The sequence below is a fragment of the Cherax quadricarinatus genome, chromosome 3, assembly GCF_038502225.1.
Source record: "Cherax quadricarinatus isolate ZL_2023a chromosome 3, ASM3850222v1, whole genome shotgun sequence".
NCBI lineage: Eukaryota > Metazoa > Arthropoda > Malacostraca > Decapoda > Parastacidae > Cherax > Cherax quadricarinatus.
In genome coordinates this window covers 78,496,860-78,509,308 of record NC_091294.1, presented here as the reverse complement: position 1 = coordinate 78,509,308, position 12,449 = coordinate 78,496,860, and the positions used below count along the sequence as shown (strand labels likewise).

Genomic DNA, 12,449 nt, shown 5'->3' with positions numbered 1-12,449 from the left:
TATCATGTAGTTAGTTGTCGGGGTGGATCAGGGAGATAAGATGTTTTCTAACTGTAGTTTTGAAAGTGATGAATGTGTCTGCAGTTCTCGAGTTTTCAGGTAGGGTGTTCCAGATTTTAGGTTCTTTGAAGTACATTGAATTTTTGCAAAGGTTTAGTCGAACACGGGGAATGTCATAGAGATGTTTGTGTCTGGTGTTATGCCTGTGGATCCTGTCACAACTATCAAGAAAGCATTTTAGGTCCAGGCTAATATTGGAATTTAAGGTCCTGTAGATATAGATTGCACAGTAGTAAGTGTGGATGTTCTGAACAGGGAGTAAGTTTAGATCTATGAAGAGTGGGGGGGTGTGTTGCCAGGGATGGGATTTTGTGATTATTCTTACTGCGGCTTTTTGTTGGGTTATTATTGGCTTAAGGTGTGTTGCTCCAGTTGAACCCCAAGCACAGATAGCATAGGTGAGGTATGGATATATAAGTGAATGGTATAGTGTGAGAAGAGCAGTTTGCGGTATGTAGTATTGTATCTTGGAGAGGATCCCCACAACACACTACACACAACACACAACACACTACACACAACACACTACACATAACACACTATGCACAACACACTACAAACAACACACAACACACTACACACAACACACTACACACAACACACTACACACAACACACTACACAACACACTACACACAACATACTACAGAACACACAACACACTACACACAACACACAACACACAACACACAACACACTACACAACACACTACACCCAACATGCTACACAACACACTACACCCAACACACAACACACTACATACACAAACCCCCCTACACACACAACAAACCCACACACAACAAACACACCTTGCGTTGCGTTCTGAATGTGTACTTAGCAACGGTCGGAGAAGCAATTAACGTCCCTGTGTCGTCGGTCCAAACCCTGGTGTTTGCGTATTCATAATCAGCCTCGATAACTTCTTCGGTGTACCTCACCCCAGGGCTCTCCACCTTAACACCCCAACGACCCATCTTCTCTCTGTAAACAAGAAACGCAATGCTAGAGCTGATATAACTACATCGTACAGATGTCCTCGGCTTACCAAGGGGTCACATTCCGACAAATCTGTCGAAAGTTGAAAGAGTAGATCGCAAATATCCTAAGTTGAAAATATCCTAAGTTAAACACAACCTTATTTCTCCCACATGATTTGCACTCTCATCATTAATACAATTTTCCAGAACGTAACCCAGGTGACTTCCAACCATCCACTGTAGAAGTCAGCTCTCTTATAAAACTCGGTTATATACATAATTCTCCACAAACATGACCAGTGATCGTCCATAACTGAACAGTGCAGGGTGAGGTCCTCAGGGTGCACACTGCTCAATTTCCATTGATCTTTGCAATCACACTTCCGAGGATTTACACTATACAGATGCTCCTTGCTTTATTATGGATTGATTTATGGTATTTTTGACTTATGGTATTTTCGACTCACGTATTTTCAACTCAGGATACTTTTGACTTAGGATATTTTCAACTTAGGATGAGTTCGTCGGAACATAACCCCATTGTAAGTCAAGGACCATCTACAGAGGTGAATGAAACCTCACTGTATACTACAAGTGCATACATGTAGGATATACACATGTATGGAGATACTCTCAGAATATACACCATACATAAACACATGTACAACAACACTAAAATGACTTACGTGTTGACCCAAGTATCTGAACCCTGTGGCCCCATGTACTCTAGAGTATGATCCTCTCAGCTTGGTCCAACCGTACTCTAGTATACAATCCTCTGAGATTCTTGATCCTATGTACTCTAGGGTATGCTTCTTTCGGTTATTTGGTCCTAGTAGTCGCTCGTACGCTAGAGTACAATAATCTAGGCTCAGTGATGGTTGTCCTCAAGTGATTTCTGTTAAAAACAAAGAAAATAAATTGTAATCACATTGTCTATCACATTCCTTCAATTCGCAACAATCTGATCCACTGCCCTAGGGGTGGCTAACACCCTACAAGCAATTATAGTCATTTATAACATATATGGTGACATCACCACCCATAGCATGCGTGTTCACATGTTATAAATTTTCAGAGTTTTCAGATTTTTTCATTTATTTCTTATATTATTCTTTCTAATATAATAATTCATGATTTGGCATCATTGCAGAGTGGGTGGAGGTATTATGGAGTCGTAAAACCGATCAGGAAGCTCTGAGAAGTGTTGACGAAGCATTTCTCCCACCTTGGCAAAATGTTTCATAATTCTGCTAATATCAACACTAAGGCTTATTTGCCTATCACAACTGATTTAATATGACATAATAAACAATATAAATAACATAGAAACATGGTAAATGCTTCAGAATGAATAATATTTGGCATAATACCGGACGGTCCGACGGAGGTATCAAATTACCGTTAGAGGATAAAGGATAAGTACCACCCTCCTATCCCCATCTTGGGGAGCCATAACTGTGACATACACTCATTATGGATCATAAAAGTGTTAAAAAGCTAAATGTCAAAACCTTACTAACTTTATTTTTTTAAAGAATGAAGACAGCATAAATTACAGTAATCAGGTTTATGATAAATTCAGATTACCAAAGTTTTATCAGCAGGTAGTGCCCAAACAGCTTCTTGCAGTGCCAGTACGTGCCTATCACTTCTTGCAGTGCCAGTACGTGCCTATCACTTCTTGCAGTGCCAGTACGTGCCTATCACTTCTTGCAGTGCCAGTACGTGCCTATCACTTCTTGCAGTGCCAGTACGTGCCTATCACTTCTTGCAGTGCCAGTACGTGCCTATCACTTCTTGCAGTGCCAGTACATGCCTATCACTTCTTGCAGTGCCAGTATGTGCCTATCACTTCTTGCAGTGCCAGTACGTGCCTATCACTTCTTGCAGTGCCAGTACGTGCCTATCACTTCTTGCAGTGCCAGTACGTGCCTATCACTTCTTGCAGTGCCAGTACGTGCCTATCACTTCTTGCAGTGCCAGTACGTGCCTATCACTTCTTGCAGTGCCAGTACGTGCCTATCACTTCTTGCAGTGCCAGTACGTGCCTATCACTTCTTGCAGTGCCAGTATGTGCCTATCACTTCTTGCAGTGCCAGTACGTGCCTATCACTTCTTGCAGTGCCAGTACGTGCCTATCACTTCTTGCAGTGCCAGTACGTGCCTATCACTTGCCACATATTATTTTTTGTAAATATTTTCTTTCTCACTTGTTTGTTGGGCTATCTTATTGAAACTGGGGAAATGTACGATGGAAAGATGCTTCTTAACATACACAAAAAATAAAAGAAATCAGACGATAAATAACAAAGCTCGCTCTTAAGCAACAGCCGCCCCTTAGCAGTAGGCCTAACTCTCAGTGCATTTAGCAAATTTAGGCCTAACTGTAGGAAGACGGCCCCATATGGTGGGTGTGAGCAGTATTAAAACAAAGAAATCTTCCTCCAGATCAGTATGTGTTGGGAACGGGTATCCCTCGAGCTTACGTTTGGATTAAAGCGACTCTGTGATGTTTTTTAGGATGGTTTTTGTGTTTTTCCATTTCTCAGTAGTGGAAGATAGGCCAAAAGGCCTACTAGTGACACAGACAATTTTGTGATGGTTTAACGCCTCAAATTGCATCACAATATGAAGTTCAACGATGAGAAATTTCAATTACACGTACTCAGATATGGTAAACACGAGGAAATTAAATCTTCATCAGAGTACAAAACAAATTCTGGCCACAAAATAGAGCGAAACACCAACGTCAAAGACCTGGGAGTGATCATGTCGGAGGATCTCACCTTCAAGGACCATAACATTGTATCAATCGCATCTGCTAGAAAAATGACAGGATGGATAATGAGAACCTTCAAAACTAGGGATGCCAAGCCCATGATGACACTCTTCAGGTCACTTGTTCTATCTAGGCTGGAATATTGCTGCACACTAACAACACCTTTCAAGGCAGGTGAAATTGCCGACCTAGAAAATGTACAGAGAACCTTCACGGCGCGCATAACAGAGATAAAACACCTCAATTACTGGGAGCGTTTGAGGTTCCTAAACCTATACTCCCTGGAACGCAGGAGGGAGAGATACATGATTATATACACCTGGAAAATCCTAGAGGGACTAGTACCGAACTTGCACACGAAAATCACTCACTACGAAAGCAAAAGACTTGGCAGACGATGCACCATCCCCCCAATGAAAAGCAGGGGTGTCACTAGCACGTTAAGAGACCATACAATAAGTGTCAGGGGCCCGAGACTGTTCAACTGCCTCCCAGCACACATAAGGGGGATTACCAACAGACCCCTGGCAGTCTTCAAGCTGGCACTGGACAAGCACCTAAAGTCGGTTCCTGATCAGCCGGGCTGTGGCTCGTACGTTGGTTTGCATGCAGCCAGCAGCAACAGCCTGGTTGATCAGGCTCTGATCCACCAGGAGGCCTGGTCACAGACCGGGCCGCGGGGGCGTTGACCCCCGGAACTCTCTCCAGGTAAACTCCAGGTAAACACTGGTGAGAAATAGTTAATACACAGCATGTTTCAAAAAGATGGACCCAATATGAAATCACACTTGTTTGAAATTAAGTCCATCTGAATGATAAGGGAAGCATATGCCCCCCCTCCCCCCTCCCCCCTTAGCTGTGTTGTGAGTACAAAGTCTAAATTTAGATAAATTTATATTTAGAAAGCATGTAGGGAATAACTGGTTCAATATACAACATAAGGATGACCCAGTATATATATACTGTCACCCTTAAGTGTGACTAGTAGATGTTAAGACGAAGCTACGGGACTGATCCCCTCAAACTCACCTCACACCAAAAAAGGACTGATGAAGGCCAGCCAAACATTTCCACAAAATAGGCAAATGTTGCATATTATTATTATTATAATAAAAAAAGAAGCGCTAAGCCAAATGTTGCATAAATGTTGCACAAATGTTGCACAAATAGTGAAGGTAAATACTCCAATAGGCCGGACAATTAGGCCTACAATGGTAGGCTTTGGGAAGGACCTGCCTAGCAGGGGCCAGTAGGCCTAGTGACAGTACATTATAATACTTTAATAAAGGTATTAACAATATATCAATAATAATGACAGTAATAATCATAATAATAATAATTACATAAGACTAATTTATTCAGTAATAATAATAATAATAATATTAACAAATAATAATGATAAATAAAAATAAATAATAATATACATTATAATAAATTATTCAGCACATGCCGGTACCTCACAGATCAATAAATGCCCATAATTAACTTTATTTAACCCATTATAACCAGGTAGTTGTTCAAAGTAGGCTTAGTAGGCCTACCTTCTGTCCGGTGGCTGATAATTATGGAGGTTTTGGGAAGAAAAGTGGGAAAATTTGGTGGAAATAAAGATGGTGTGTATTACCCTATGGAATGTTCTTGAGTCAGAAATTGTTGATGATGGTTATAGAGCAGCGGACTAGGAACCGTATTGAACCCGGGCTTAATGGTGCCTCACAGAACTTAGGAAGATTATAGGGACACCGGACTAGGAACCGTATTCAACCCGGGCTTAACGGTGCCTCACAGAACTTAGGAAGATTATAGGGACACCGGACTAGGAACCGTATTCAACCCGGGCTTAACGGTGCCTCACAAAACTTAGGAAGATTATAGGGACACCGGACTAGGAACCGTATTGAACCCGGGCTTCACGGTGCCTCACAGAACTTAGGAAGATTATAGGGACACCGGACTAGGAACCGTCTTGAACCCGGGCTTTACGGTGCCTCACAGAACTTAGGAAGATTATAGGGACACCGGACTAGGAACCGTATTGAACCCGGGCTTAACGGTGCCTCACAGAACTTAGGAAGATTATAGGGACACCGGACTAGGAACCGTATTGAACCCGGGCTTAACGGTGCCTCACAGAACTTAGGAAGATTATAGGGACACCGGACTAGGAACCGTATTCAACCCGGGCTTCACGGTGCCTCACAGAACTTAGGAAGATTATAGGGACACCGGACTAGGAACCGTCTTGAACCCGGGCTTAACAGTGCCTCACAGAACTTAGGAAGATTATAGGGACACCGGACTAGGAACCGTATTCAACCCGGGCTTAACGGTGCCTCACAGAACTTAGGAAGATTATAGGGACACCGGACTCGGAACCGTATTGAACCCGAGCTTCACGGTGCCTCACAGATCTTAGGAAGATTATAGGGACACCGGACTAGGAGCCGTATTAAAGCTGAGCTTCACGGTGACTTAAGATAATAATAATAATAATAATAATAATAATAATAATAATAATAATAAGTCTTTATTTCTACAAGTACATGAACAAAGTATACAGACCATAGTTGGTATCAATAACATATTACTATATAGAAAATCGTTTGTTATGCTGAGCATTTCCCGCAAATTAGGTCAATTTTGTTCCCAGGATGTGACCCACACCAGTCCACTAACACCCAGGATGTGACCCACACCAGTCCACTAACACCCAGGATGTGACCCACACCAGTCCACTAACACCCAGGATGTGACCCACAACAGTCCATTAACACTTAGGATGTGGTTGTGCAAGAAAGGTATAAAATACTGACAATATGAAAGTTAAGACACATGTGCAACATCTGGATATCTTTATTGTAGACGTTTCGCCATCCAGTGGCTTTATCAATACAGATTCTAGGACATAATAGGAAGACAGTAGAACTATATACAAAAGATGAGGTAATCAGTCCCTCGGCCTTGGAGTTAGTGTTCACAGCATCGTGGTGGAGGAGAATCTGGAGCAAAGGCAAGAAGACTGGCGTTTATATAGGCGTCAGTGGAAGGGACGGGCAGCAGACGAGGGCAGTCACTGGTAGGCGGGATTCCCCAGTGGAAGTAGGTCCTTCCCACGATGCTGTGAACACTAACTCCAAGGCCGAGGGACTGATTACCTCATCTTTTGTATATAGTTCTACTGTCTTCCTATTATGTCCTAGAATCTGTATTGATAAAGCCACTGGATGGCGAAACGTCTACAATAAAGATATCCAGATGTTGCACATGTGTCTTAACTTTCACTTAGGATGTGACCCACACCAGTCCACTAACACCCAGGATGTGACCCACAACAGTCCATTAACACTTAGGATGTGACCCACACCAGTCCACTAACACCCAGGATGTGACCCACACCAGTCCACTAACACCCAGGATGTGACCCACACCAATCCACTAACACCCAGGATGTGACCCACACCAGTCCACTAACACCCCAGGATGTGACCCACACCAATCCACTAACACCCAGGATGTGACCCACACCAGTCCACTAACACCCAGGATGTGACCCACACCAGTCCACTAACACCCAGGATGTGACCCACACCAGTCCACTAACACCCAGGATGTGACCCACACCAGTCCACTAACACCCAGAATGTGACCCACACCAGTCAACTAACACCCAGAATGTGACCCACACCAGTCCACTAACACCCAGGGTGTGACCCACACCAGTCCACTAACACCCAGGATGTGACCCACACCAGTCCACTAACACCCAGTATGTGACCCACACCAGTCCACTAACACCCAGTATGTGACCCACACCAGTCCACTAACACCCAGGGTGTGTTAGTGGACTGGTGTGGGTCACATCTTGGGACAAAACTGATATAATTTACGGGAAATGCTCTGCATAACTTGTGAGCTCATTACCTTTGTACCTAGTTCAGCTATCAAAACTTTGGGGGCCCAGTCCCTGGACCCATTACGTACCTCTGTAATCTGTAAATACCTTTGTAACTTGTCATGATTGTGACCAGACTTACCTGGAGTTCATTACCTTTGTAAATTGTGAGTTCATTACCTTTGTAAATTGTGAGTTCATTACCTTTGTAAATTGTGAGTTCATTACCTCTGTAACTTGCTCAGCTATCAAAACTTTGGAGTCCAGTCCCTGGACCAATTATGTACCTCTGTAATCTTTTGACTACCGCCCACAGGATGGGTATGGGGTGCATAATAAACATATTAAACTAACTAAACTAACAAGGGACTTTCTATATAGTAGTATGTCACTGATGTCAACTATGGTCTATATACCTTGTACATGTACTAGTAGTAAATAAAGATATTATTATCTTATCTTATCTTATTATTATTATAACCGGACTGGGTTGGTTATAGGGCCACCGGACTAGGAGCCGTTTTGAAGTTGGGCTTTGCAGTGCCTTATCGAACTTAGGGTGGTTATAGGGCAAGTGGACTAGCAGTTGTATTTCTGGTCTGTAGGGTGTCATACCGAACCCGGGCTTGACGGTACATTATTATAATCATAGGGAAGCGCTAAACCCGTAGGAATTGTACAGCGAATGTGGGAAGGCTGGAAGGTATACAGGCTCAATTCAGGGAACTGGAGTGCAAGTCCAATTCCCTAAATCAAGAGCCCCTCACCAGCGTCAAGGATCCTCCCTTGAGGGGCTTGATAGTACAGTATTGAACCCTTGTTGGATGGTGTAGTATTGAACCCTGGTTGGAAATACCTATTTGACAGTAGGTATACTATCAAAAATACGTTACTATGTTCCACAATCAGCTCTCCTTGTACTGCATTACTCACTCATCTAGCCTTATCTCACCTATGGAATTTGTGCATGGGAATCAACATTAAATCACCTAAGACAACTAATAACCCAGCAAAAGGTTGCAGTCAGAATGATAACAAATTCCCACTCCAGACAACATACTCCACCAATATTCAGAAGTCTAAATTTGCTCACCATAAATAACATCCATACTTATTCTTGCGCATCCTACATACATAGAACAATACAGACAAATATAAACCCTCCACTCAAACTTCTCATCAACCATAACAGGACACATGACCACAACACAAGATACAGATCTCTTTTTGATGTTTCCCGTGTCCATATCTCACTGTGTAAAAACTCTATGCATATAAAGGGCCCCAAAATTTGAGGTTCCTAAACCTGTATTCCCTGGAATGCAGGCGGGAGAGATACATGATTATATACACCTGGAAAATCCTAGAGGGACTAGTACCGAACTTGCACACGAAAATCACTCACTACGAAAGCAAAAGACTTGGCAGACGATGCAACATCCCCCCAATGAAAAGCAGGGGTGTCACTAGCACGTTAAGAGACCATACAATAAGTGTCAGGGGCCCGAGACTGTTCAACTGCCTCCCAGCACACATAAGGGGGATTACCAACAGACCCCTGGCAGTCTTCAAGCTGGCACTGGACAAGCACCTAAAGTCGGTTCCTGACCAGCCGGGCTGTGGCTCGTACGTTGGTTTGCCTGCAGCCAGCAGCAACAGCCTGGTTGATCAGACTCTGATCCACCAGGAGGCCTGGTCACAGACCGGGCCGCGGGGGCGTTAACCCCCGGAACTCTCTCCAGGTAAACTCCAGGTATTGTGTTAAAGGTGTAGTTGGCAGCGGTAACAATATATACAACAACAAGCAAATATTCTTCCAGTAATCTTCACTAGTCGCTCTACCATAGTTAACAATAGTCATAAAGTAGCATTTGATGTGGTGGACATCAATCAAATCTAGAAAATTTAATAGTGATCTATAAGTGGCCAAAACCTCAGGTCACCGGCCGTTCATCACAGTAGCAGCTGCCAGAAGTCACCGGTGTCTCATAAGTAAATAATATTCCAGTAGTTTTGACGGGCTAGGCCAAAATTACCGACTTTATTCGTTCAAAATAAGTGATCCACTGACCGGGTTCGTCCAAAAAATAAGTGAACCAATGACCGGCTTCAAAAGCTGAAAGAGTTTCTAGGTGCCCTTAACACCCAACCGGATTTGTTGAGCAACGAGGTATCCTCTGACCGGATTCATAAGCTGACGGGGTTTTTAGGCGCCTTTATCAAACACCCAAACTGTTACTGCTAGCAGCGACAAGATTGTTTCATACACATACAAATACAAACAGATACATTTACAAATAGTCAGATCAACACTTTAAGGAGGTTATTAGTAGAATATACAGCACAACAACCATAAAAATCACATCATGAAATCCTGTGTAACCTGCAACCAAACTGGGCTCCTGCATGTGTAAGTTGTGTGGTAACCGGGCCCAGGCATCTTGTGCAGATATTCAGGAGTCATCTACAACAGATATTAATATACCAAAATGAGATCATCTTGTGGAAAAAAATCACATTTGTATTAAAAGACAGAAACATGAAAACGGCCTTCATAGAAAACCTGACAGTATTCTGTAACAGATGGAAAAATAAAATGACTGGGACAGATGGTGCTATCACCCCTGGTGCAGAGGCTGTCCTGGTAGACAGTAACTGTAAGAATACAGAAATGAAAGTTGGTGGCCCAGAAGAAGACAGGAGCTGTAGTGCTGGGGAAACAGGTGTAGACAAGGATATGCAAAAACCAATGTTACAAACTAGCAATATCACGAGAGATAGTAAACAAGGGGATGTCCCAAGAAATAGTGAAGATAAATTACCAGAAGTAACTGATGAAGGCAACATTGTCAGCACAACACACACCAGTAGAGAATACAGTCACAAAAAAACCAAGGCAAACAGAAACCAGGCCTATGCAAATTCTATGCCTTAGGTATCTGCGGCCTTGGAATATCTGGAAAAACAGATGGGACGTGCAACTTTGACTACCCCAGAATATGCTGCGCTCAGATGACAACAGGAAAATGTAACCTTTGTTTCTGTAAGTTTTTCCACCCTGAAATATGTCACTCTTCAGTTCAGGAAAGACAATGTTATAACTTATATTGCCAAGCACACCACCACAAGAACATCCAGACCATGGGACAACCTGGGTAGCCACAACCACTCCAGAGAGAGAGGTTATTTAGTGCCAGGAAGAAAAAGCTGGCAGGAAATAACAGATATCGTACACCAACTCCCATCATTTTTGGAGTGGAATCACAGTCGATGGCCTCTCCTCCAAAACAAGAGACATTGGTGCCAGGAAAAAAGACGCTTCCCCTCCCCATACCACCAATACGACGACATTCATCTTCGCAAATATACAGGGTCTAAAGCCAGCAACAAACAACGAAATACCTTTCATCCATGGACTGCTTGCAGAGCCCAACGCAGTGATCACGTTTTCACACTCACATAAAGGATCACTTTGACAATGAAATACGGATCCCGGGTTATAACCTATACAGATGTGACAGTGAACAGGCAAAAGGGGGGATTTTAGCCTGTATATCACAGTCACTTACATGCTCAGAATTACTAAATGCCTCAAATGATGTAGTTGAAGCTTTAGCAGTAAAGATCGAGAACCAAAACCTGGTCATTGTGGTTGTATACAAGACTCCAGATGAAACGTCCCAACAATTCCAGGAACAGCTTATGAAAATTGACCACTGTCTGGAAAATCTTCCAGCTCCTGCCCCCAACATCTTGCTCCTGGGGGATTTCAGCCTAGGGCACCTAAAATGGAGAACTATAGCAAATAATGTTGTAGCAGAGATAACACCAGGAGGCAGCTCAGATGAAAACTCACACACACACGAGCTTTTAAATCTCTGCACCAAATTCACCTTAAACCAACAAATAATAGAGCCTACAAGATTTGCTAAAAGAAGCCAATATATCTATGATACGTAGGGAGACACTGGTCAGAGAAATAGCAAACATCGAACAGAGGCTAAAGGAATCTTATAGGAGTCAAGAAACGCGAGAAGAACTAAAAGCCATAACTGAAATTGAAAGAAACCCAGAGTATTTCTTTTCTTATGCCAAATCAAAGTCGAGAACAACGTCCAGTATTGGGCCCCTACTTAAACAAGATGGGTCCTACACAGATGACAGCAAGGAAATGAGTGAGCTACTCAAGTCCCAATATGACTCAGTTTTTAGCAAGCCGCTAACAAGACTGAGAGTCGAAGATCTTAATGATTTTTTTTACGAGAGAGACAGAAGTTAGCAGACTCGTACCTATCTGATATTACCATGACACCAAATGACTTCGAAAGGGCGATAAAAGACATGCCCATGCACTCTGCCCCAGGGCCAGACTCATGGAACTCCGTGTTCATCAAGAACTGCAAGAAGCCCCTATCACGAGCCTTTACCATCCTATGGAGAGGGAGCATGGACACGGGGGTCGTCCCACAGTTACTAAAAACAACAGACATAGCCTCACTCCACAAAGGTGGCAGTAAAGCAACAGCAAAGAACTACAGATCGATAGCACTAACATCCCATATCATAAAAATCTTTGAAAGGGTCCTAAGAAGCAAGATCACCACCCATCTAGAAACCCATCAGTTACACAACCCAGGGCAACATGGGCTTAGAGCAGGTCGCTTCTGCCTGTCCCAGCTACTGGACCACTATGACAAGGTCCTGGATGCTCTAGAAGACAAACAAAATGCAGTTGTAG

At 43.1% G+C, this 12,449-nt stretch overlaps 1 protein-coding gene across 2 annotated transcripts in view; it reads right to left on the bottom strand.

Moving 5' to 3' along the window:
• The window catches only part of LOC128704909 (inositol-3-phosphate synthase 1-B-like), a 46,002-nt gene extending 40,454 nt beyond the window's left edge, over window positions 1-5,548 (bottom strand). Inside the window, exons 1-3 of one of the 2 annotated variants that reach the window (XM_070092906.1) lie at window positions 5,444-5,548; window positions 1,724-1,935; window positions 870-1,041 (exon numbers count right to left, since the gene is read on the bottom strand). In XM_070092906.1, the coding sequence (XP_069949007.1) occupies window positions 870-1,041; window positions 1,724-1,758 (207 nt within the window). In that variant the 5' untranslated portion in view covers window positions 1,759-1,935; window positions 5,444-5,548. Of the gene's footprint in view, window positions 1-869; window positions 1,042-1,723; window positions 1,936-5,360 lie in introns of both variants that reach the window. The other variant, XM_070092903.1, reaches the window with a different exon arrangement.
• Window positions 5,549-12,449: the final 6,901 nt, after the last annotated feature.